The sequence below is a fragment of the Ictalurus punctatus genome, chromosome 19 (assembly GCF_001660625.3).
Source record: "Ictalurus punctatus breed USDA103 chromosome 19, Coco_2.0, whole genome shotgun sequence".
Lineage (NCBI taxonomy): Eukaryota > Metazoa > Chordata > Actinopteri > Siluriformes > Ictaluridae > Ictalurus > Ictalurus punctatus.
Window position 1 is genome coordinate 18,831,872 of NC_030434.2, and position 27,994 is coordinate 18,859,865.

Consider the following 27,994-nt stretch of genomic DNA (forward strand, 5'->3'; position numbering starts at 1 on the left):
AGAGTGAACTAAATTTCTGTGAGTGGAAACACCTTGTTAAGAGAGGTAAGAGGAAAATGGCCAGATTGGTTTGAGCTGCCAGGAAGGATACAGTAACTCATAACCACTCTTTCCAACCATGGTATGCAGAAAAGCATCTCAGCATGCACAAAACCATCGAACCTTGACGTAGCTAGGCTACAACAGTATGGGTCTTAAAAAAACAAAAACAAAAAAACCCACAACTAAAACAAACACGATACCAGATTAAGAAGATTTTTTTTAATTTTACAGAATTTTATTGACTTCAATTCATAAAACCGCAAACACATGGACATTTTTTGTCAAGGAATAACTATCCAGTGATGTGCAGACTAAATGCTAAATGATTATTATTACTCAATACTCCCAATGTACCTGCCAGGCAGTAAGTGTCTAAAGTCAGTACAGAGTAACGCATGCAATTATATGCAGGAGTCAATGTATACATTAAAACAGAGTACAAGAATAAAGATGTAATCTAACTAAAACAAGATTTAAGATGTGTTTTGGTCATCGTTTGCAGTCTTCGGTATGCTTTCTCATGAACACTGAAAATGCTGTAGACGGTAAAAAGAAGAATAAATAAAACATTCCACTGTTGTCGATTGCTTTTGATTGTCAGACTCCAACATAATACCATTGTAGTAATACCATCACAGTAGGCTTATGGAGCTGGAAATGTGTAAATGGTCTTCACAGGTGATGCTGCATGGAGCTGTTTCATGGTAAAAATCACAGTAAAGGAACAGACATTTGGTTCTCCAGGATCGTCACCTAACACAGGCTTATGCTCATGTGCTGGAGGCAGTGTACGTGGCATCAGGAGCGTAAGATGATATCTCCCTGAAGAGCTCATCCTCTTTCAGCATGCTCTATATAAACACAAAAATTTAAATCCAAAGGAAATGTGTTAGAAAGAAAATTCCTGAAATGTGGGGTAAAATGTTTGACACAGTGAAGTGCAAAAGTTTGCATCGACCTATGGTTTTTTGAAATTGAAATTTACAAATTGAACTCCACAACGGTAAAAATGAAACATGTGCGTGTGTCAAAATCAACAGAAAAATAGTTTTAAAAAGATAGATGCTCAGTGTGTAAAGCAGACGCTCAGAGGAAACGAAAGAGGTGGGAGACTGTTAAAAATGCTAATTAAAGTGAAAATCCATTAATATCTTCTTAACATACACTATTTGACCATTTTTTTTCTTGTGATAATGAAGGTGCAAAATCACACTACTTGAATTTTCTCATGAATTTCTTCATCATGCAGTTTGTCCTAAGGGTATGCAAACTTCTGCACTCAACTGCACTAGTCATTTGCACTAATGCCAGCCGTCTATCCTCTTAATGAGAAGATGAATTGAAAATCTTACAGTGAGGTTGTTGATCCCCTCTGAAAAGGCTCCTATCTGTTTCACTGTGCCTTCCGAGTCCTCCATCTACCAGACCATAGATATTTTAAAGTCCAAACTAGAAAACGTTTAAATATAACGACAAGGCCATCAGGTACGCTCTAGGATAATCGTTTTGAGTGAGAAGGTGCAGCACCTGCTCCAGCTTATCCTCACTTATGCGTTGTTCTCTGTGGAAGCTGCTGTTCTGAGGCATCTGTACGTCCAGAGGGCACAGAAGTTCTTCGCTCTCCTCCTGTCGCTTCCGCCTCAATGTTCCAAAACCTCCGAAGGAGGGACGTCTTGGCTAGACAGAACAAATAAAAGTTATTTCAGGCCCATTTATATACTTCCATTGCGAGATGGGTCCACCTTCACGGTGACTGGCTGGTAGAGATGTGTGAATGTTTACATTTTAAAATAATAATGCAAGTTGACATTGTAGTAGGGGACAATTTTATCCTTAAAGGAATAGTTTGGCCAAATATGGAGACAATCATCAAGAGACAGCAACAATCGACACGGACATTACTAATGTGTATTATGTGAATGAAAAAGAGCAAATACCAAAAAATTAAGGGGAAAAAAAAATGTAAATATTCGCAAAAGCTAAAATTTGTCGGCAAATTAAGCAGTCTTAAATAATATCCATCCATTTTCTACACTGCTTATCCTTACTTCCTTTCCCAGGGATATGGGGTACTTGTGCATGGGGCACAGGACCGGGTACACCCTGGATGGGGTGCCAATCCATCGCAGGGCACACACACACATTCATGCACTACGGACACTTTGGACATGCCAATCAGCCTACCATGCATGTCTTTGGACTGGGGGAGGAAACCGGAGTACCCAGAGGAAACCCCCGCAGCACAAGGAGAACATGCAAACTCTGCACACACAGGGCTGCGGCAGGAATCGAACCCCCGACCCTGGAGAGATGGGGCGAATGTGCTAACCACTAAGCCACCATGCGCCCCAGTCATAAATAATATGACTTAATAAATTTTTTTTTTTAAATGTAAAAAAAATTAAAAAAAACTGAAGAATCAAAGAGTTACCGAGATCCTTAAAGAAACAGTTCAGACAATTGTGAATATTTGATAAATAAATATAATGAAGCTTTTCCTACTTTCACTTTTGCTGTGGCGGTGAGCATCGTGTAGTCAGGGTGCTCCAGACACTCCTGCTTGAGTCTCTCTGCTTCTGCACCAATCAAGAGGTAAAAGTGGGTGGCCAGGTGACGCCTCAGGAGCGTCTTATTAGGAGGGATGTTCAGGAGGAGGGCCATTGTCTCAACGTTGAACCGAGGCTCCAAAACCTGGGACGACGAAACACAAAAGCATGAAGCTAGAGCTAGGTCAGTTTCACTTAGGACACTCATTTTGGCTCCATCCTGTTCTCTCCGTACCATCAGTCCTCCATGCACTCCGCTGCCTCTCAGGTTGGGTGCATACTCTGCCAGGTCTACCGAGCGCAGCCACTCCATCACTCTGTGATTGGTCCACTGGCACACCTCTGCTGGTGTGATGTTATTCTAAGTACAGAGCTTCAGAATTAAATACGCATACTGGCATATCTTGTGACTTAAATAGTGCTGTGTACATGGAGGGATGAGTAGAACCTCATCAGATGGTCTACGTCTGAGGCAGTTGGCCTCGTAGTTGTTGATGCGCAGCACCTGGATGGCCCTTTTAATACTGAGATGGTGAAGCACGCTGCCCACCTTCAGACCCAGCAAATCATCCTAAAAGTTTTATGACAGTGTAAATAAAAAAGATTGTTATTTAAAAGGAACATAGGCCAACATTCAAGCATGCATTATAGAGTCAAAGCCAAGTGTTAATTATTAAGAGACTGAATTAGTGTTTATTAAGAGACTGTGTGCTATTTAAATTAAATATAGGGCATATTTATATTTCCTAAATAGCTAAAACAGGCTTTAATAATAAATATCACCCAAGTAAAATTGTCTTTTAATAACCGGAGAAATGAAAGTTATTGGTAGAGAACCAGATTGAAGCAAGTCACTGTAACGGCTCTCGTGATGCGGAGAATCAAAATTCAATACATATTAGCAAAATATCCGATATTTGACTTGAATGGACAGAACGAAGCAAGGAATTTAATCTGGAGTTTACATATTAACTATGTATACTTTATTAAGGTACATGTGTGAGATTATGCTTATAGAATTGATGTTTATAAAAACAGCGCCAATCAATAGCGAAAGTTATATAAATGCCATGAAATACATGCGAGAAGGTTTACACCAAAATATTCATTAAAAGCATACAAAATAGAACAGATTCAAAAGTATGAAATATTGCTCTGACCTTATCGAGAACCGAAAATTTATGGCTTATCATCTCATAAAAAGATGTCCAGCCTCACGATAGTATGATTTCATTATGTACTTGCTTTTGGTATCCAAGTCAAAATTTATGAAATCAACCCTACATGTGACATACCACAGTCATGTAGTGAAGCATGCGTGCGTCCACCCGGCCCTCATCAAACTGGGCTTTGTACTGAGGCAGGCCGATGTCATCCAGCCATCCTTAACCACAGAGAAAACGGTCAGCTCTCAGTGAAGAGGACTAATAAATATTTTTACTCTGCCAGCCTTGCACCATGTTGCACTAGTCCTCCCATTAGTAGCTATTACTGACTCATACTGATCATCATATTGAGCTTTGGTTTACGTGACTCACGAGTAACCCAGTTGAAGTCTAGCTTGTTTTTAGCATCGTCCTCTTCTGAGCCCAGAGCCTGAAGTGCCAGCTGAAGTTTCTTTCTGTGGAGAGGATGCCTGATGCCCAGCTCCTACAACACACACACAATGTGCATTAAGCACTAATTAATTACAATACCTCTACCATTCATTTTTGAAAAATTAAGCTCTTCGATGCTCTGACCTTTTCGAGGTCATTCTGTGAGGCATTTAGTAGCATTTGTCCAGAGCGGATCCACTGCTGAGCCTGACTCGCATACAGGCCTAAATCCTGCTCCTGCAGCCACTCGCACACTTGCTCTGTACTCCAGCATGCAAACGGGGTGTCTAGCTCACTTCAGAGAATGACAAAGAAGGAGAAAAGATCAAACATGTAGTCAACTCCAAACTTATTGGCACCATCCGAAACAATGATTTCAATTTTCTTACCTAAACTACTTACCTAAACCCGAATATAGACCTTAACCTTAAGTTGATGTGCATGTAAACGCAGGCACCGTCATTAAAGCAAAAAGGGGACAAACCAAATACTGCAAAGCTTTCAAATTCATGTAAATATTCTATAAAATGATATTTTTCCACTCAAGTTACTGATGAGATCATTTGTAAAAAACATTTTGTATTCAATTTGTAAAGCTTGCAAAATGGAAGCTTTTTTTTTTTTTTTTTTTTTTAATATAAAGTTGTCTCAGATCTTGAACCCCACTGTATATACACGAGAGGGTTTTAAAAACAAGTAATCAACAATGAAACATTAAGCACAGTTAGGGCAAATAAAGAAATAAAAACAAAACAAACAAACACTGAAGTTTGCCAGGAATGGGATGAATGAGAATATGACTGTTGTGGTCAGATGAGACTTTAAACCCCAACTTTTGGGACATATACACCTTCAGTGAAAAATGGAGAATGAATACAAAAGATACAAAGAAAAACCTGATACCCACTGTAAATTATGTTTAGTGGATCACTGATGCTTTGGGGCTGATTTGTAGCTGGTGCTTCAGGAGCTATTGTAATGTTTTTAATGACATCGTGTATCCTAATGACCTCAAACATTTAAAATCGACACACAAATGTTTGCAGGAACAGGGACTATATGATCTATAATGACCATCTCCATCTTTGAACTTGAACCCTACTGAAAAGCTGTGGTATGAACTGCTGAATCAAAAAAATATATATAAACAATATCTTGACATATTCTGCATAGCAGAGAGTCCAGGATCCTCCACAAGTGTCTCCAAACTTGTCAGACATTACATGAGGAAGTTGTTGTTATGCCCTGAGGAGGTTTCACCACATATTCATATTTAAACTAATGTTTGGGAGAAAAATCACATCAATTAGAAACAAAGGGAAAAAAAAAAGTTATGTTTGTAGAAACTGCACATTATTCCCATTAAATTAAAAAAAAAAAAATAAAATAAAAAAAAAAAAAAAAAAAAAAAAATAATAATAACAACAAACAAACAAACAAACAAACAAACAAATAAATAATAATTAAAAAAATCAGTAATTGAATGTATTATTAATATTGACCCCTGACCTTCATGAGGGGAGATAATTCTGGAGTTCAATGTATGTCATGACAAAGTTAACATGAGCCTTAAAAATGGCAACTCACTTGTTATTGCTGCGTTGCGAGTCACGTGACCAACCAAGTCTCGGCCCGGCTGTGGCTCTAAGGCCGCCTCTCCTGAACTCAGAATCGGGAGCATCGTCCAGGTTAAACGAAGTGGACTGGCTCCTCCTCATCCTATGTTACCAAAAAAATTAATAAATTAAAATTAATTAAATAAATAAATAAAATATTTTTAAACAATCCATAATTGATATACTTTTTAAAGTGTGTTTGTGATTTTGCGAGAATTAGTTAGCTTTTAAGATGTAAATGCTACTTTGGTTTAATTCTAAAAACTGTGCTTTATATAAGCACTCCTAAGACATAACACCATCTAAAGCTTCTGACCACAAATAAACAGAGAATAAAGAAGACTCACATTCCCAAGAACTTTCGGATTCCCTTAGCTTTCTTCTTGCCCTCAGGTGAGACTGCATGCGCTTTTGGTTTGGGAGATGGAGTTCCTGCCAGATCCAAGTGCTCAGTCCTCTTCCTCTCTGCCTCAGCTGATAAAACATATGGGATTAGAAGATCTTTTCACTTAGCCAAAACCACAAACACAACCACTGCTTCTGTAATTGCTCATGCAAAGCAGATGGGACCCAAACACAGGTAGAATAATTTCTTGTATGGAATGGGTGAAGAAAGGAATAAAACATGATGGGGCTGTGCTACTATGCTACTCGGCCATATAGCAGACCGTACTATCAAAACTGCTGGGGTTATCGTAAAAAAGAGTTAGGGATATAAGTGTGCTGGGATTTTTAATGACCAGTCAGGACCTCGTCTGAAAGACAGTGCTGTTTTTACAGTATAGTGTCCCCGTCACTACACTGAGGCATTAGGAACCACATAGACTACAGGGTGAGCGCCCCCTGCTGGCCTCACTAATACCACTTCCAGCAGCAACCTTAGTTTTCCCCAGGAGGTCTCCGATCTAGGTACTGGCCAGGCTCAACTCTGCTTAGCATCAGTGGGAAACCATTCCAGAGCTGCAGGGAGATATGGCTCAGAATATTTTACATGCACTGTTATTTATTTTTTGCCAAATCAAAGTGATTATACTTGATCTATAATATAAAAGACAGTCACCATGTGATACAGGGGACTATAGTAGCCCTCATTAAGGATGCCTACAGCCTCTAAATGTATCAACTACATCAGCTGTACTAACTAACAATTTTAGCTACTGTTTCTGATTCATTTTGCTTAAAATGTTGGACTTTTATATAAAAAAAAAAATTAAAAGGAAATATGGTAACTTTTCCCCCCACATTTTGTTCTGTAATTTCTACTCATTCTGTGCCTGAATTACACATGCTCTCCTAATTAGGCTACTGAAAGCAAAACAGAAGCCTTTACTATAGGATCACCATTCTGTTATGCAGTTAAACACTGTACAATACCTAACCTGAGGTTGTGCAATCAGGTTTTCCCTCATAATACGGAGGAAATTGGAGACAGTAACATGAATTTACATCACATTCAACAAACTACGAACTCTCTTAATTACGAGTCAGAGCACACCTAGATCAGGAGAGCTGGCTGTTCTCTTTCCACTCCGAATCTTGAAGAAGCCCCGTCCAAACGAGGAACGTATTTTTTTGGTGCCAAAACTTTCACTCCCGCCTGGGCTGGACTGAGAGGGGGACACTGTGGGAGAGCTGTTTTTCTTATCTGCTCTTTCACCAGGCTCAGCCTGAAAGATAACAGATCATCATCAGTATTGCGATCATTTAAAAATCATAATTTCTGTTTTAATTAACATTAATGTTGATGGTGGCATATAATGCAATCGTGCTTGTGATTCAGTACTCATTCATTTAGTCCTCACACCAAAATTCATGTGTTAACTAATTTACAGAACTGCTGATCACACACGCATGCACGCACACACACAGAGAGAGAGAGAGAGAGAGAGAGAGAGAGAGAGAGAGAGAGAGAGAGAGAGAGAGAGAGAGAGAGAGAGAGAGAGAGAGAGAGAGAGAGAGAGAGAGAGAGAGAGAGAGAGAGAGAGAGAGAGAGAGAGAGAGAGAGAGAGAGAGAGAGAGAGAGAGAGAGAGAGAGACCGCTAGTCTGTAGATTTACTGGGACTGAGGGATGGCAATAAGCACCAAGTCAGGATTTTGCTTATAGCATCTTGTACAAACAGCAGGGGGCGATGATGACTTAGAATTCCTGTCATCAGAAGCTACTGTGTTGATTATTAAAACAGACAGAAATGGAGACAGACACAAAGACAATGCACACAGACAGAAATGCACACAAATAAGTCTAAGTGACAGACACACACACAGACACAAAACAGTAGTCAGTACCTCTTCTCTGCTAGAGTTTTCTGATCCAAGCCTCTCAGAGGAACTTCAATAAAAAGGTAAATAAAAAAAAAAACCACACACACACACAATTACACACATGCAGATTACTTAAATTCCCAAATGCGTTTAGCCAAATAGCAAAATAAAATGGTCTGTATAAATAAAATGTCCCAGTTTACTCAAGTTAGCCAAAGATTAGTAGTATTCATGAGGATTCAGAAATGCTACTGTAATCGTATAGCCATTCATATATTGTTCTAATAATTCTAATTGCATTTTTGCACACAGTAAATCCACCATCAAACTCCTACTACTGCCTGCTCTAAGTCATGTATCTCCAGTGCAATTCAGATAAACGGGTAGTGGTTAAAGGCTCTGGGTTACTGATTACAAGGTCAGGGGCTCAAGCCCCAGCACTGCTAAGCTACCACTGTTGGGCCCTTGGGCAAGGCCCTTAACCCTAAATTGCTCAGTTGTAGAAATGAGATAAATGTAAGTCGCTCTGGATAAGGGTGTCTGCCAAATGCCATAAAATGTAAATGTAAACGAGGAGCTTTAGGAAGGGATCAGACCTGTATGTAAGAAGGCATGGATCTGCATCAGCTGTTGATTTGTGTTCAGACTCTGAGATAAACTCAGTGCATGGAATCACCTGAGGCTGCGGGAGAGCCAGAACACAAAGACAAGACAAAAAAAGAGAAAGTCCTCAAAAATAAGATCTAGTGGAGTACTGCAAACAAAAACAGTGTATATTATATATTATAATCTCAGGGTTCCAAGTCAAATGTAAAATTCTATGACTTTTCCCCTGACCAAAATCTTGAATTTCCATGACATACTGTACGAAGAATGGTAGAATGTATTGAATGGGTACTGAGCAGAAAAAAACCTAACTATTTTAACCCATTAAATCTGTAAGCTCGTTTTCCTGGTTAACAGAAATCCAGTGCAAAACTTAGTTTTCATTGCTAAAAAAAGAACATATACTTCTCATGACTAGTCTTTACACCTCAAACAAAACTGGTCCTAATAAAACAAAAGTATATTACTTTAATGGAAATAAGATCAATTCAATTACAAGGTACCGTAAGCCATTTTAAGTACATTTTTAACCCATAACACCAAGTCACATACAGCAAATGAGCACACTAAAAAGAACGACATTTTTATATATATAATATATATATATATATATATATATATATATATATATATATATATATATATATATATATATATATATATATATATATATATATATATATATATATATATATATATATATATAAACCCCAATCTATCCTCACATTTTAGCTAATACATTTGAAAAATTTACAAATAAAATTCCCTGACTAGACCTTATTAAATTTCCATGAGCCTTGGGAAGATAGAGAGAGATACACATATTATATAATAATAATCATAATAATCATAATAAGTTCACCAAGTGTAAAAATCCACTTAAATTCCATGGCCGTTCACAGTGAGGACAAACACTCCCAAAAAGAAAATACAAAGGAGTTGGACATGAATGTTGTAAAGGAAGCCTGAGGGACATCCTGTGTACACAGCAGTGTGTTAGTGGCTTTGAGATAGTATAAGCCATACCTCATCAGTCTCCTCTGTGCCTGTGAGGAAAAGAGGCTCAGTAACTGTAGTGGTTGGGGATTTGGCTGAACTCTCACACTGGCCCGTCCCAGCGTCCTCTTCATCGCCTCTGTCTGAGGACACACAGTCTGAATTTAGTTTTACTTGTCAAATGTGCTAGTGAATGTGATTACATAAATTGCTTGACTATGAGACTACTAATTGGCTCTGTATCACTCAATTCCTAGTATAAAGCTATGTTTCAAAATGTCAAATGTGTTTCATTCAACCACTAAATGCAAAAATCCTGAAGATGAGGAAGCGTGTTTAACTTTCAGAGAGGAAAATCTTCAAAGTGGCTATTGCTGGCACGTGTATGAAAAGAAAAGCTCAAAGAAAAGAGCCTCAAATAAATGACAGAGCTATGGACAAAGATAAAGCTTTTTAGCAGCTACTGTAGATTAGCCTGAAGAAGAAGATGCACAGTAACATGGACACTCTGATAAACACACAAGCAATATTCAGCTGAAGAAAATCTTGAACCACAGAAGAATTGTCTTAAAAACATTGTTTTAGTTTTCTGTTTTATATTCTTTGCAGTGAGCTACATGCTACATCTTCATAAGAAAAATAATCTGGATTGCATCCATTTTTATTTCCAAACCACTCTTTTTGATTCTTGTCTTTATTGACAGACCAACTGGCTTATGGAACTCGACTGTTGATATTTGGGGATTTTTGAGTGCAATGGTACATATTAAAGAAGTGAGCACAGAACCCATCTCATCTCTCACTCAGCACCTGAACTGCTACTCCAATCAAGTCCTAAATGCAGGTGCATTTATGCTGCAATTCATGCAAAAGGAGCCATGACCAAGTATCGAGTGCATAATTTAACATACTTTTCAGAAGGTCGACATTTCTGTATTATAAATTCTTTACTCTGAAATCAAAAATCCAGTATCTCAAAATATTAATGCGCTGTAAGCCATAATCATCAAGATTAAAACAAAAAAGTATTAAGATTAAGATATTAAAATTAAGTAAGAATAAGTATTAAGATATTAAAATTTTTTTTTGAGATGCACTTGTAAAGAACTAACGATTTCATTCGTGAAGGGACCTCTGGCTGACTTTTTGCAGGAGTTGCAGAAGACCGTAGTGCTTTGTTTAACATTAGGCTATGTATGTAATTTCTTCAACATTACTTTATATACAACAGTCATAGAATTAAAAAATATATCAGTCCAAGTTAAATCTTGAGATAAGCAAGAACAAGTCACAAAACCATAAATGAAAATCGTGCCTTAAGGTGGATCCGAACCTAAATCCAGGACAAGACTACTTGCTTGTAAGTTGCTGTCTTCTATTTAAGATGACGATAATCTCTCACCTTTCCTTTCCTGTTCTGACATCACCATGTCCTGGACGTTCCTACAGCACATCAGGGACTGCTGCAACTCTTCAATCTTACGATCCTGTGGAAAATACCAACCACATGAGCATACACCTTCATTGATCTTCCTAAAAAAAAAAGGAAGTAGGAGGGCTGGGTGATACGTCAATATCATTATATTAATGTGCTTGTTCTGTTATCATTTCCATAGTAACACCTCAGGAACCTGTAAGATGGATGTGCAACATAATCTAAGCCTAATAATCAATAGATTTATTTGTGCTGTTATTTAACAAAGATAAAGACAAACAAACACTGAGATGTTTATTTCACATTTAAGGAAGGAGTCTTCAGTGTTGGCACTTTGTAACAGTCAGTAAAGCCTTGAGTACAGAGAGGGAATGACTGTTTAAACCAGTTATAATGCAAGCATTAACAGGAGATAATATACTTTGCAGATGTTAAATAACAATAAACAGAACTATAAACAGATTAAAAAGTTGTTGCACTATAAGCAGAATAAAGTGTTTTGGGACATGCCGTTAGAGGAAAAGAATCGGAACGGTAACTCCTTTTCACACCCAAGTGTTTTATTTCTTACATTCAACTTCATGATACATTTTCCTAAATATCATACTGTAGATATCAGCAGGTGTCAGTGCTTCTATATCTATAACTGTTACTCACTGTACCAATTGGACATCAACTCATGATCTCTGTACCAATTCACTTCCTGTCTTCATTAAATACCTTTTTTTCCCCCCAAATTAAATCTTTGAACATATAATTTCTCATATCACTATAAGGTTCTAGCTAACAATTCTGTGATTTCATATCATAGGCAAGGTCAACCCACAAAGCACATATGTTTCAGTTAGATATATATTAAATACTATTTTAATTATTTTAGCCAATATTTTCGTGTAAAACTTCCAACACAAATTAAATATTTATAACATTCATTCTGTTTTGCCAAAAGTAAGATAACACCTAATCGTTCCAGAATTCAATCATAAAAATATCTTCAATTGTGATACATTAGTGATTTTATATATTTAATATATAAAGTTAGTGCACACCATCACAAATCCACCTTTTTTTAATACTTTAAATTGAGTGCCAACACAAGATTAGTCTATAATGAAAATTTACCTTCTTTTCGTTAGATGCCATTAAAGACTCAACAGCTTGCTTCATTCTATGCACTTCCAAATCTGAAAGAAAAAAGCAAAACAAACAAACAAACAAACAAAAAACTCCACAATGCATCAGATACACCCACTGAACAAAAATATGAATCAGGAAGGATGGAATATAGTCTAACTGCTTAAAGATTAAAGTCAAGCCCTATGTGTCAGTGTGGAATTATAGAATGATTCAATATGATCGGGATCTCTAAATGTTAATAGAACAGTTCATTCTGAATCTAGCAAGTTGATTCAAGTCTTACATAAACTGCATATGTAACCCTAATCATACATAAGTGCTAAAAGGTAGTGGTACAAACATGCTTACTACATTATTTAAGAATGCAGGATGTTGGGTCTGTGATGAAACAATCTCTCTGGCTTTAGAACTCTTGTCTGGACATGTATGACATGAACCCACCTATATACACTCAGAAAGGAGAGTTTATCAAGGGACGTTTGGATGGTTGACAGTTTAAGCTTTCTAAAAGGTATTTGGAACCCTCTTGAGCAGAAAAAAATACTGTTGTAGGATTCTACACAGATCTTTTAAGGCAGGGTTCTCAAACTGTTTGCATCCAGGAATCGCTTCCTGAGTAAAATAATTCCCACGATTATTATTTTAATAAGAGTAAAATAATTCCCACTATACATACTGGTGTAGAAACACCTCATTTTTATTAAAATTGCATAATTTATGCTTTCTTTGTAGTATTAATCCTTCTGCTTCAAGTGACCAGTTAATTAGGCTTACAACTATTATAAGTAAATAATTACCATAACAACCTTTCATAGAGATCTAGATAGACATCAAGCAAGGACTAAAGCTGACTGCACGACTATCAGCAGGTAGTCAAATGGCATTGTGGGCAATTTAGGAAGCCGCTGAAAATTGAAAATAGACCAAAATGTAGATGAAGGAAGTTTATACTAAATTAAAAAAAAAGTTAACACATTATATAATAAATATCTTTGACAGCACTGAAGATCACATGCTAATTGTAAACATGGATACATGACTTCAGGGTGAATATTTCCTTTAAAAAGGTTCTACTATATATAACCCTGACAGAATGCTTCCCTACCCACCCTTGGGAAAATAAGGACCTTTAATTATCCAAAGTAGTACGAGTGTGCATAGTGTGGAGAGAACTCCCTCAGGCGAGACTATTTTGGTCGGCCAAAATGCTGCAGCACAGACCTTTCTCTCTGCTCTGGTTTCCGTCCGATGTCACGACCTCAGCTCCGGCTTGCTCCTTCAGGTTCCTCAGCTCCTGCTCCTCTAGCTGCTTCTGCAGTGCCACCAGTTCTTCCTGACAAATAAGAACCACATGCAACTGCCTAACTGTAACCAACACAAAGATATTACTGCCAGTTATGCGCATGGGCTTTTGGCTAATTTTGTACTGGTTGTTGATGGAGGCTTCCAAAATGTTAACCTTCTAAAAATAGATATGAAACAAGAGCTATAATCAGAGTAGTCATATAGTAACGAGTGTAACTAATCTCATCTTATATTTGATTCATGTGCTTTAGTCAGTTCAAAATATTATATATAGATCTTAATAATCAGGAAGAAAAAAAAAAAAAAAGAAAAAAAAAGAAAAAAAAACACACACACACACACACACACACACACACACACGAACGACACCACACAGGTGATTGCATAGAAATATTAATGCTCTCATTAAAAACAACTGACAAGAGTGTAGGTGTGTAGACAGATTGAACAGCAGCCAGAAAGACAGATTCCAGAAATTACAGATCTAAAAGAGTAAAAAAAAAAAAAATAAATAAATAAATAAATAAATAAATAAATAAATAAATAAATAAATAAAAAAAACAGGGGGAATGGGGCAAAGAAGATGCCAAAAAAAAAGAAAAAAAAAGTTTTACATTTTACTTGAACATGATTTGTGTAACCAAAAAAAAAACAAAGAAAAAAACCCCATAATATTCGTACTCTGGTTGATTTCAGACTTCTTTCCTGCTGCACTTTTTCCGTCTCTGCAGTAGCTGCTCTGAGGCGCATTTCACTCAGCTCCTGATAAAAGGCCTGGAGGGAGAGAAGCTTATCAGGGAGGTAAAAGGTCAAGCATGCACACAAGCAGAGTTGTGGGAAGAACTTGGATGAGCTATTTGAGAGGAAAAGGGACATCCAGATTGAATAACCTTTGAGTACACCACATTCTGACTAATAAGATATAAAGCTGCTGTTATGAATTCATAAAAGTACTTCTAATACAAAACCCACATTTCCCTTGTCTGGTATTTAAAACTCCATTCCCTTTAGTCCTGTCTGGAGTTTACAATTTATGAAATCCACAGTTTTCAGCTCAAATCCCGTACGTCTCGGACGAGTTGAATAGCGTTAGTGTAGTCTCAGTTTGGACTTTATGGCAGGAAATGGCTCGAGAGCTCAATGCCTGGACAGAGTTACGGGTTTAAGTGGTTACACATGGCTGTATAGGAACAGCAGCATGTTGGCCAGATCTAATATTTAATCTTTATGTTTTGGTAAAATGTGAGCGTCTTAAGCTTTTAATAAATGATTAAAGGCTATACATTTTAGTTAATGTATGAGTGTTAAATGACTTCTTAACAGCATAATTAATTTTGATCGTGATTTAAACTAAGAAACCTAAAAAATAAATAAATAAATAAATAAATAAATAAATAAATAAAACCACACACACACCAAACAGGTAATAGCTAATGAACAGAATGACGTACTGTAGAAGTTCGCAAAGGTGTTTGATGTACACATCCAGCAGATGAGAATTTTAGTTTGGTCATCACTAATCAGATTTTGTCTCAATGAATGCAAATACTGTGACTTCATAAAAAAAAAAAAAATTCATTTTTTCTTTTTTTGCTTGTTGATCATTTTTAAAGCATTCCTAATGATAGGAGTACAGTCACTGTTACCTCACTTTTCTTGTTCTCACGATCTGCAGTTGTAAGCTTCAGTTTCAGGCTGGATACCTCCGTCAACAGCTCCAGTTTCTGGGTCTCCAACGTGCTCCTGCTCAACAACTCCTTCAGAGCACAATGCAGGTTGGATTAATGCAGCAGTTAATATTCTGGTCAAATGTGAGTACACCTGCTTACAACCAGTTTATCCTTATCTATTATATCACAGTGCTGCTGAATGCTTAAATTTAATTCTGAAAAAGTGTTTAACAACAGTCAATAACTGTCCTTAGATATGACAGATACAAAGTTAAAACTTGAATGAAATTAGAGAAGAACTTTCGTATTTATACTCAAGTTACTTTTAACACTGCTTGACTCTATAGTATAAAGTTATAGAGCAGAAAAGATCACACTATGCAGTGTTGCCCAGAAGAGGATGGTTCCTTTCAAGGTTTCTTTCTGAAATAAATCCAAACAGGGTGGTTGATATGGACTCGTTTAAAGTCTAGGTAAAAGATATGTTATACAATTTAAGTAAGGAATAAAGCACAATATGAAGTTTAGGTATAGGCAAATAATCAATGATGGAGCGGTGCGACGTGAGCAGACACAGTGTTGTTCCTCCAATCACCCCTAATCAAGTTATTTATTTTCCTTTAACTGAATGTCTGGTGAAAGTTACAGAAGTCCTAAGAGGCCATGCATTACTCTTTCTCCCTTTCTTGTTTTCTCATCACCACGAATTCTCGTTATCTCAACATGACAAAAAGTTGTTTTCTCACGACATAAGAAAATCTTGTGAATGCTCTATGCTGTCCTTGCCATCATAAATGTAATTATTGTCTGCTGTAGAGATGGACTTTATCTCTGCATTAAAAGAAAGGAGAGGGGTGTCCCCTTCTCAAGTGTATGATACTAACGTGGAAGTTGTCAATCACTGACGAACATACAGCTAATTCAGCTTGGTGTGAGTCCCTGATCAAAGTAAAAACAAAACAAATTTGTTCATTCATGATGCTGCAGGATTGCGCTAAGCTTTTGCTGCCTCAGGAACAATAAATCATCATGCTATGTTGAGTACACACAAAAAGTCGTGATCACAAGGGGAAAAAAATATGTTGATATCATGAGAAAACAAGAACACATACATACATATACACACACTAATATATATATATATATATATATATAAATGAATAAATGCATGGCCTCCTAGGGCTTCTGTATAGAGTTGAAACTGGTGTTAATGTTTTTTTATTTTTAATAAAAGCCTAAAGAAAATAAGAAAAATGAAATGAATCCTGGATAACAGAATATAATCACAATTGTCTCTGAATCTTTTAAGTTAGAAAATATAAAAATTCACACACACCCCTCCAATAATATTGGCACCCTTGGTAAATATGAGCAAAGAATTCTGTGAAAAATTGTCATTCTTGTTTAACCTTTTGTTCAAAAGATTCACAAAAATACTCTATGATCAACAATTGCAAACAAAACAGGTATATATAATTTTTAAAAATCTGTGTTAAATATAGGTTTGCGACAATTATTGGCACCCCATGAAATTATATGCAAGAAATATATTTGAAGTACACTGATATTTTACATTTTTACAGAATCCTCAAGCATCTTGCAACTGAAAAAAATATCGCATGGAGAAATGGTCACAATTTCCAAAGTAAAATTTTTCAAAGTTATTTCTGCTAAAAGGGGGCAGTACTAGCTTCTGAGAATAAGGGTGTACTTAATTTTTCCACAGAAGAATCTCACATCCACTGATTTTTCTGTTGAATAAATTATTGAAAAAGATCATTTTCCTTGTGGTTTTCTTTAAGTATAATCATCTTTATTCATAGGCACTGTTTCAAAGATGATCAAATGATTTCTTGTCCAAATGTCACAAGCGCCAATGTATATGGGGTGTACTTATTTTTTCACGACTGAGTACATATGCATCATTTAATAATTGAAAATGAAAGTTTTACGATGTGAAACAGCGTCTGTATAGTATTTTGAGTATTCCTCCTTAACTGACTTTCTTGAAATAGTTTTGCTGTGTATAGTCACATACACAACACACCTGCTGTAGTAATTCTTCTGTGGCATTCAGTTTCATCTGGTGTTCCTCAAGGCACATCTCTAGGTCCCTTATCTTTTCTCCCTGTACCTCCACCTGGTCTGTCAGAACGCTCACCTGAGGGGGAATTTTTTTTTATTTATATTTAACAAAATAACCACAGAAAAAACCCTAAACCCATTAGACAATTATATACCAACTGAAAACATATCTTACACACCTGCAGCATCAGACATTCCTTGTCACTCTCTAGCCGAGACAATCGCTCCCGATATGCCAAATCCCTCGCTGCAGATCCATGACCATTAGTCTAGAAACACAAGTAAACAATGTAACCACTGATACATTACATAGCAGGGACACAAGACAAGATGATTCGGATATTAATACCAAGCTGTATGGCGGTGTGCCCTATGCAGGATGAAAAATATACATCCTGTCAAAATTTCTACTATTAGAACCTATACATAGTCCACCTGCTTTTTAAAGTGAAAGTTTAAAAAGGTCCCAGGACACAAAGATCACAAGAAATAAAATGCAGTTCCCATGTAAAGGTATGCGAAGAGAGTGTATTATGAATAACATGTGAGACTTCACATTATTTTCCCGTGACTTCTACACGCCAACCAATTTCATACAATCAGTCTTATGACAAGTAACTGAAATCATTTAGAATGAAAAGCAACACCACCATAAATCAGATATTCAGTAAACAACTATCAGATTGCACTTTACCACAAGTAGATCTACCCAAAAATATTTAAATAATTAACCTGCATCAGCATTGGTTTAACTACAAGCAGGTCATGTGCAGGTCACCCACCAGTAAAGTATTTCTGACTCCAGTGCTGAAAGTGTTCTCCAAATATTCTGAGACAAAGAGCTTACACAGGTCCAAACGGTGACGCACACTACATTACGTGCTCCTAGGAAATCTCCTGCCCAAATGTCAGTTTTTTTAAAAAAAAAAAAAAGTATTTCAGAATCTATCTTAAACCATCTTTTTTTATTAAATCACCTTCTACATATTTTTCCTGTTTCTTCATATTATTAGTAAGGAAAAAAATTTTTTAAATCAACTATTGCACCTTTAATGCCACACATCAAAATGAACAAAATACTGAATAAGTAGACAGACAAGAGACCACCACTATGTAACCATTTTATAGAAAGTTACAAAGTTGATAGTTTCAGTAATTTTACATAAGCAGAAATTTACAGCACATGTTCTCCCAGTGTCTGTATTGGTTAGCTCTGGGTTCTCCAGTTTTGTTCTACCTTCCAAAAACATGTCTGTAGGTGGCATGGCTACACAAAATTGCCCAGAAGAGTGAACGATTGTGTGAATGTGTGCATGTGTGTATGTGCATGAGCAGGGTGCTGTGTGATGTTCTAACCAGGGTGTATCCTGCTTTGAACTCTGGATCCACTGCAACCCTTACCAGGATTACGTGGTTACTGAAGATGAGTAATTGAATACATTTACAGCATTCTGCTTTTATAACACTACAGTAAGTTAAAAAGCAACAGGGGTAAAATACTCCTCTTAGTGAACTGATAGTTTTGGCTTTTGTTTGTTAAAATAGAGTTTCTAACTGATCCAAAATAGTGATGTAGTCATATATAATGATCACGGGATGCATTTTTATAAAGAAAAATAAGTGAATGCTTCAGGCTGCAGATTATGTGAGTTGTGACCTCTTTATTCAAGCAAATAACAGTGAACATGACAAATAAGCGTCCACATCTGATTAAGAAATATTAAACTTCTGAAATAACCCCGGGTCACAACATTTAACTGCTGATGCTTCTTCAAGCAGGACCTTTAGCTGAAACTTTAGAATTAACTACCAAGATTTCCATTCCCCACATTTACATTTATTCATTTAGCAGATGCTTTTATTCAAAGCAACTTACAAATGAGGAAAAACAAGCAAAGCGATATATCAAGAAGAGAATACAAGTAGTGCTACCATAAAAGATTTTTAAGTGTGTTAGAGGAGCAACGTGCATAGAGTAACCAGTATAAGTGCAGATTTAGTCTTGTCAAAACAATCCCCCTGCACCCCAGTTGCTTTTTTCCAAAAATAATAAATGCAATGTTGCTTTGAAATGTGGACAAAATAACAATAAATTGGAGAAGGCTGACACATGGCCCAAAAGTGCTGTCTATTTTGGCAGCTGCTTGAGAGTGAAACACAGGGACAGTATATATGCAGTATTTTTTCTAATGAAAAACCATTATTTAAAAAAAATAATAAAATAAAATAAATAAATAAATAAAATAAAAAAAACCCACAAAACCTGATCTAAATTATTCAGGAGATCTAGGGCATTTCATTAAACTTTCTTTCAGAATCCTGTAGGAGATCGTAATGATGGGATCCCTCTCCTACTCACCAGTCGGGTCTGCAGCCACTCCACCAGGCCCTCAGTGGTGTGATCAGGCACTTGGCTACGCAGACTCTCTCTCTCATCTGCATCCATCAGCTCCAGCACCCCTCGCAGTTCTTCGAGGAGGTGGACTGCACGCAGGCTGCCTAGCAAGGGTGAGCTGGGAGACTGGCAGTCAAATAGACCGTTTGAGTAGTTCATGGCCTTGGAGCCTATGGGGGGGGCCAAAAAAAAAAACCCCCATCATCAAAGGAAACACTAAAATAAATAAAATGACTTAATTTTTGAGTCAAACTTTCCATACAATGCAAGGATATAAGGTTATACAGGTCATTTGTGATTTAGGGTAAGGCATATATATATTTTTTTAAAAACTGACAAGTTAATATGGCTAACAAAAATACTAACAAAAATGGCTAACACTACTGTAGTCATTATGGTCACTAATGCTAGATGATTTACACTTTGGCACATCAAGCACTGCAATTACAGGAGCCAGTGAAGAGCAGACGCACAGCAAAGCTCTAATTCAAACAGCAAATATGTTAATTCTTCCTGCTGCCTTGCTGATGTTCCCAGGGATGGACTGTATTGTGCAGCCAGAGAGAATAATTAGTACATTTCCTCAGTGCTTAGCCAGTGGAAAAATCTACATTGCATCCCACAGCCAGCCATTAAAGCCTGGACAGGAGGTTTTAGCGCCAGACCGCTAAAAGTGCAACTGCATTACTTCAATTGCCTCGGAGATAAGTCATTTGCAAGACCACGATGCAGAGGACTTATTTACTGTGGGATTTTCCACATTTAGAGGAATGCCATAATTTAATCCAGAACTGATGGATCATTAATTTGAAAATTGTCCACATCATTGAAGAGAATACGGAGGTCATTTGTTGCATGCATCTACACAGCATTGCATATGTATCCCCCCCCGAACATTTCCCTATTTTATAGTGTTACAACATGGAACTGAAATGACCATGCTTTGCTGATTCTCTGACTAATCCCCGCTTTACATGGTTAATGAATGCTGGTGGACAGCCTCCTCTCGAAAAAGTCATGGCTGTGCCATATTCTTTCCAGCTTTCAACAACGGATTTAATAGTGCGCCATGGGATGTTAAAAGTTTGGGATATTTAGATTTTCAATCCAAACTCTCACTGATTTCCAGAACTTTGTCCTGGATTTGCCTGGTCTTCATGATGCTGTTTGTTTACGTATGTTATCTAAAACTCTGGGCTTCCAGGAACAGGTCAACTTTATTCAACTAATTATGTGACTTCTGATGGTAACTAATTTAGGGGTTTCACAGCAGTGGAGGTGTGCTTCACATACTTGTGCAATCACAACTTTAAAATGTTTTTTTTTTTATTTTTTATTTTTTAAATTTGTAAATTTTGCAAACTATATATTGGTTTTCTTCCATTTGTATAGACTCATGACTTATAGAATACCTGCAATGATTCCATCCATCTGCTCCAACGCTGCTGCCAACATCTCACTGGCGTCTGACATCATCCTGAAAACCTGCACAGTGAATGCAAAAGCCATTAGACATGACCAGATTTTAAACACATAACAGTGGAAGATCTTGCGGAGGAAACTAACGTATGAAAGCGAAAACCCAAATATATGAAAGGGTTCTTTATTTATGTGAATGGATAAAGATAACATGTCTGCTTCTCTTAACTACTTCAACCGGAAACCAATTTTTAACATCACACTAACGAAATGACGCGTCATTTGTAAAATATCTGTGCTTAGCTCAGTGCTTAGTTGGGTGTTTAGCTCCTCCAAGCACCCAACCCTTCTGTAATAATGAGAATTCCAGTCGTCAAAATAAAGCATGGTGGTGGCGTTCCTGGCTTCCTGACACCCTGGGATTAATACTCCACGGAAGTGTGGTTACTTCCCATCTTATCCAGGAGGATCAGCTATCCAAACATCCTGTAATTATTATTTTAAATCTGATTTTATGACACAAGCTGCATTATACAGCTTGCAGAGCAAAAACGCAGAGGAAATCAATGTAGCCTAATGTAATAATGCAATACAGTACACATACATGACCCCCCCCCCCCAAACTCTAGGCATGTGACAAGCTGAAAGAACAAAAATAAGCAACAGAAAAAGGTCAAAGTACAGCTAAAGTGCTGTATTTGAATGTCATATGATACAATACCATAGATGTATTCAATATCCAGACTGGAGTTTTGGGAGGAGGTCTGTCTCATCCAAGCACTGTAGCTTTCCTTCCACCATTTTCAAGGTGTTTTGTCAAATTTTTTCTTCATTTCACTTTTTAGTCAGCTGCCAAAATGACATCCTTGTGGAAAACCTTTAAACGTTGGATCCACCCCAAAACAACTACAAGGATGTCTTTCAAATGGAATATTTTTATGCAGTTTTGATAATTAACAAGCTAAATTAAAAAGGAACAAGGGACTTGCATACTTCTGGGAAAGATTGATTTGCCTAAAGAATCAACCAAGTTAACGAGGAACCAAGAAAGTCACTCACGACAGAGGGGTTGCTAAACGGTGAGCGCATGCCATAAAAAGCCTTTCGGCTTTCCAAGAAAAGTGTGCAATGGAAAAATTATTCAAACTAAAGAAAGTCATCTTGAGTGTGCCGAGCAATCACTGGCTTGGAACAATACTTTCCAGTAATAACTGACATTATTAAGGCATATAATACAAGCACCTTTTCCAAGAAGTGAAAAGGACACCAGTGCCTTCCCAATTCAAAGAAGCTGAATCTGGAGTCTCTCACTGATTAGGGGTCTGATTGAGCTCAGTACCATGCACCATTTTCTCCACTACTCATACGACCGACCTGCTCTCCTAACACTGACACCTCCCCCTCCCATCGGAATTCCTGGAAAACTCCTCCAGATGTACTCTTGCTCACATACCTTACAATCACACACTCCGCACATAGACCCCCCACTTCATATAAACACAGATAGCACAGAACCCTTGCAGCGATGCAGCATTTTTTAATGCAATAGAAACGCAATAATAGAATATCCCATTTCCTTGCTAAAGAATTCTCACTAAAACATCAGACAACCCCATTTGGCTTAGAGCCTGTGGTGCACAAACAGTACAAAGGTAGATCTACTTCTGGTTTATTTACATAGTTTGACATTGGCCAGATGTGTTGATAGGCAAGAAGGAGGACAGTTTAAAAGAAAAACAATCCACTCACTCTGCCATTTCCCCCATGCTGCTCCGTGTCACAGACATCCAGATGTACATGCTGAGCTATATGTTAAACAAAACTGCAGATGTGGTATATATGTGGCCTGAAACACAGAAATAGCTGATACCTGAGTCACCCTCCTAGTGAATCATCTCTATTATAGTATGTATGCTATGTGGCTTCATGTAAATGGTTATGCCTTGTCTTGATTTGTGTTGCCTGGAGCCAGTACGAATGAGGAATAATGTGACATTTGAACATAAACTGATTTGCGTGCTGTATCATTACAAAACATCCATTCATTGAGCCATTTTCATACCGCTTATGCTATACAGGTTCAAGGGGGAGCTGGAGCCTATCCCATGGAACTCGGGGCACAACCACATTGAAGGCAAATCTCACACACTCATACACACACTATGGGCAATTTTGGAAATGCCAATCAGCCTACCACACATGTCGTTGGACTGGGGGAGGAAACTGGACTACCTGGAGGAGACCCCTGAAGCATGAGGAGAAAATGCAAACTCCTCCCAAACATAGTGTGAAGGTGGGATTCACACCCCCCACCCTGGAGGTGAGAGGCAACCACTAAGCCACCATGCCCACCTGTAGAGAACAAAGAACATATAAAATTAAGATATTTTATGTACTTATTACAGATACCAGGTACTTGCAGTGGTGCTTGAAATTTTCTACCTTAAGGGGGTTACACCAGATACTTTAAGCAAACTTTCACATACTTTTGCCACTCACAAATATGCAATATTGGATCATTCTTCTCAGTAAATAAATGACCAAGTATAATATTTCTGTCTCATTTGTTCAATTGGGTTCTCTTTATCTACTTTTAGGACTTGTTTGAAAATCTGATGATGTTTTAAGTCATTATATATATATATATATATAATATATATATATATATATATATATATAAAATGCAGACAATACTAAAGGGTTCACAAAATTTCAAGCAACAGTGTATCACACCAAACCAGTTGGCATGGTTTGGCGCTATACGTCACTACGAGTCAGGACAGACTCACTGCAAATCTATACAGTGTTATTCTGACTGATGTTATTTCTTCCATAATGAATAAAAGTGATCGGTCCTCCAGGATGACTCCACCCCCCCATCCACAGGGCATGAGGGCTCACTGAATGGGGGAAAAATACCCTCTGGCTCTAGCAAATAGCTAAAATATTATTGCACATGCAATAATGTGCCTAATGTTTTGAAAAGTTTGTTTGTAAAATAAAACCACAGTTAGTCCTTTAAAAAAAAGTTATTTAAAGGGGTCTCTTACTGAATAAAGTGTTGCATCTGTTACACATTATAGAGGAAAATCCACTGTTATTTACATGACTATGCCCAAATAAAGTACTCCACATAGATACATTGCAGATATCACACAGAAATGCAGTTTACAGTTGAAAAATTAATCAAGAATAAAAGTTATTTAAGTGACGAAGTAAAATTTTATTCCTTGTGCTCACTTTGTTGTTCCAACGTAAAGCTGATTCTTGTGAAAGCAGTGGATGAGAAGAGTGTAACTCCCATCGCACAGAGCAAAATACAAGAACAAAAGAGGTGTTTGGAAAACAAAACAGACAATCCCAAACAGAAGCTGAGGTCAGACAGGAAGAGCCTGGCCAAGTGACGTATTTAATCTCTGTCTGCGTGTCTGTATTTCCTATTATGGCTGTGCTGCAGTGCAAAGTAACACAGCAATCAACTAACGTCGTGTCTGACTTTCTTCCGTATTTACTATGTAGTGTATGATTTAACTGTTTTCCACACTCGCTGAGCAGTTTAATATATTATTCCCCAATAGTGCACCATAAATCTAGAGTACAATTGACGTAAACTACTGCCACACTAAAGCAAAGCAATACAGAGTGATTTGTTTCAGTTCTAAAGAGGAGCCGTGGTGCATTAATACAAAAACACTTGAAATACTTTGGTGTTGTGGTTTCAGTTCATAAAATAGTTTATAGATTAGGTTTGGCAGGTCATGATGGTACATTATCTCCCTCACTGCTGCCCTATAAATTGATTATACAAAACCACCCATCTGTTACATATCAAATAAATGAGCGAGAAGACGATTTCAGACACAATGCAGGAGTTCAAATTCAAACTCAAAATGAAATCGGATTTACAATTGCCTTGTGTGTGGAATCATGCAACAAGCCGTCAAACAGACTTCCATTAGTCCATCAAGCCAAGAGACATTACAAGCCAATTAAAATTATGCAATTGTAAATGTTTCGCTCATTGCTACAATTTTTAAAATTACATATATATAATTTTTTTTTTTTTTTTGGGTGACGTTCAATGAAGTAAAGGGTGCCATTCTGTGATTGAGGGTGCAATTTGTGTCACACTGATTTTACCTTGTAGGTAAAGAAATGAAAAGTTTAATACTCATTTACAAGGGCTAAATGGCCCTTAATCATGAAATCTTTCAAAGGATCAATCTTATTTTCACATCAATGATGATTGAGTGACGTCAACAGTTCGGGGGTGGGGGGAAGGGGGGAAATGCAGCATCCATCTAGTCATGATTCAACTGTGTTATGAAAGGCTAAATATTTAATCTAGGCTGTAGGTGGTGCTGGAAAACACAGTGTGTAATTTATGTAGGTGTATATGCACTGCATGTAATCTAATCCTCCCCATTTGGGCCATGGCACTGTAGCTTGGCTAAAAGCAGTATATGGCAAATGCAGTGAGCTTCTGTTGACCGTAGAGTTGAAAGAAGCCATGAAATTACATGCTACCTTGCAAGTTGCAGCATAAACATTCAAAATGTTTCACGGAAACCTAAATATGCCAGGAAAAGGAAGTCATTATGACACCTATGCTGTCTTGGCTATCAAGGTGGCACATGATTTTGGGCTAGCAAACCCAAAATTGCTCACACATGTGGAGGAAAAAAATAGGATGAAATGAGAGCAGAGCTAGTTCCTATAACTCCATGAGCCAAAATATGGTTTGAATATAGTGTTCTGACTGCTTAGCAGAGTCTTGGAAATTATCTCTTGCACACACAAGTTATAAAACCAAGTCCTTCTTAGCAACTACTTAAACAATATAAAAAGACACAGTTCATTGTATATCATTAGTCTACCTGTGAACCAGCATCAAACCTTCCCTTCTTCCTCTCAGACCCATGTTAGCTCTGTGCAGAGGCTCAAAATTAAACTACACTTGGAACCCATAATTTGGACTTTTTTTTGGTCTGTGATTTAATCTAGAACTCAACAGATCCCTTAAAAAAAAAAAAAAAAAAAAAAAAAAAAAGCAATACTGATATAGCTCTCATCTGATTTCCTCTTAGTTACCAAGCAAACTCTCAGCAAGCGTCTGTGGTCAAGTTATGAAAGACATCAAAAACGTTTTGGTGGCACGATTTTTTTTATTATATATATATATATATATATATATATATATATATATATATATATATATATATATATATATATATATACATACACACACACACACACACACACACACACACACACACACACCTACTACATGACATGAGCAAAAATAATATACTGTAAACGTAAACTTATGATACTACAAACATGATGCCACTCTTTCCTACACTTAAGTAATTAGGGTCCTTAGGTATATTCTATATTTAATTTATTTTATTAACTTCAAGAGAGAGGGAAAAAATAGATGCTGTTTAGCAAACAACTAATTGGAGGTGCTTTAAAACACTCTAGGACATGCAGTTATTGAAAAATAATCAACTCTGGGCTGGTAACATTCATCCTGCTTTGCATCAGGCCACATCACACTACTACAGCACCAATTATTTTCCTATAACCCCACATCCTGTTGTGTTTTATAGATCCCAAAGAAAGACCACAAATCTCTGCAAAGATAACGAGGAAACAGAAGTTATGCAGGTCAGGACATTAGTTCCCTGCTGTGTTAGAGCATAAGAAAGCATAAAAGCACCACCAGGTAAAGTCAATACTGGACCGTTAGACATTTCTGGCTCACTAGTCTACATACAAAGTACTGCTTATACACCAGGAATGGTTTAGACACCTTATAGATAGAGAGTTTTATACAAAACAAACCATAAAAACCATTTTAACGTCTAGCGTTAGATTACCTGAATGATGCACAGCTGTTTATGGTTAAAGCACAACCGTGGCGCACGCGATTAAGTCTACCAAAGGTCTCGTGCTTGTCCAAATGAGATCTAACATGACCTTCGTTTGTTTGTAGCAAATCACGGGGAAAGCATGTTAAAGAAATTAAAGCAGAGTAAAGTAAAATAACGAGAACATGGACTATATAAGGCTGATTAAAAATTATTGATTAAAAGTCAGAAAAAAGAGTAAATTTAATCTTCACAAATCCCGCTTCAATTATAGGAAATGACCCACCTTTTCCTTTTTCAATTACAACACACGATTCGTTTTAGATTATGTTTGGATATTCTGCAACGTTTTATCCGTTTGTCTCTTCAGAGTTTCTCCAGCCGTCCCCTAGTTCCTTCATAGTCATTTATTTCTTTTCGGCACTTGGAAAAGCAGCCTACTGCCGACTACGCGCTACTTTGAGAGTTCCTGAGCGTCTTTCTGCGCATGCGCCGAAGCAGCATCAATGGGGAAAGTTTTCCAAAGTTCTTAATTGACAACTGCGCATGCGCATTTTGTCCAGCTTAGTATGACTTTTGTGGAAATGGATTCATTAATTTCCCGCTTTTTTTGGGTCATGTTCTGAAAATAATACCCCCGCTTCCTTCAACTAGCAACCCGGCACATTTTCTTTAATCTACATGTTTTCTTTTTTATAAGATATTTTCAAGTAAATGGCTCCCTCTTGTGGTCGTGTAGGAGATCCACATGTGACCCACATGTGCCACTATACAATGTACAGTATAGTAGGCACGCCTACTATTTAGCTACACTTATTAACAATTATTAATCAGGTAAACCGACTACCTGGGTTTAATTTATTTTACGCCGATGTAGTAAGAGCACTGTTGATATTATTTGTAGGACCACTAGTTATATCATATGAATGCTGAACCCGTCTTATATCAAGTGTCAAACACTTGATATTAAAAAAACATTTCCCTAAACAAGAGCCCTAGGCCTTTAAGC

At 37.2% G+C, this 27,994-nt stretch overlaps 1 protein-coding gene across 2 annotated transcripts; it reads right to left on the bottom strand.

Annotated features, from left to right (window-relative positions):
* Positions 1 to 246: 246 nt before the first annotated feature.
* On the bottom strand, positions 247 to 27,475 carry ppfibp1a (PPFIA binding protein 1a). 2 transcript variants are annotated; one of them, XM_017494169.3, is made up of 26 exons: positions 27,272 to 27,475; positions 22,862 to 22,958; positions 21,106 to 21,178; positions 19,658 to 19,863; positions 17,478 to 17,567; positions 17,261 to 17,374; positions 15,190 to 15,300; positions 14,225 to 14,317; positions 13,460 to 13,571; positions 12,224 to 12,285; positions 11,069 to 11,153; positions 9,697 to 9,809; positions 8,661 to 8,746; positions 8,089 to 8,131; positions 7,298 to 7,469; positions 6,150 to 6,276; positions 5,774 to 5,905; positions 4,331 to 4,481; positions 4,127 to 4,238; positions 3,884 to 3,972; positions 3,037 to 3,159; positions 2,824 to 2,949; positions 2,545 to 2,733; positions 1,570 to 1,719; positions 1,395 to 1,460; positions 247 to 893 (listed from the first exon to the last, which is right to left on the bottom strand). In XM_017494169.3, the coding sequence occupies exons 3-26, from the start codon at positions 21,167 to 21,169 to the stop codon at positions 813 to 815; spliced, it is 2,697 nt and encodes an 898-aa protein (XP_017349658.1). In that variant the 5' UTR covers positions 21,170 to 21,178; positions 22,862 to 22,958; positions 27,272 to 27,475; the 3' UTR covers positions 247 to 812. The 2 variants fall into 2 exon arrangements, with proteins under 2 accessions (XP_017349658.1, XP_017349657.1); XM_017494168.3 differs by lacking the exon at positions 22,862 to 22,958.
* Between the last annotated feature and the right edge of the window lie 519 nt (positions 27,476 to 27,994).

Coding starts and splice junctions, on each gene's coding strand:
- ppfibp1a (XM_017494168.3), bottom strand. CDS start 21,169: ATGATGTCAGACGCCAGTGAGATGTTGGCAGCAGCGTTGGAGCAGATG. Junction 4,482..5,773: donor TCGCAACGCAGCAATAACAA/GTGAGTTGCCAT, acceptor CATTCTCTGAAG/TGAGCTAGACACCCCGTTTG. Junction 1,720..2,544: donor CCGCCACAGCAAAAGTGAAA/GTAGGAAAAGCT, acceptor TGTTCTGTCTAG/CCAAGACGTCCCTCCTTCGG.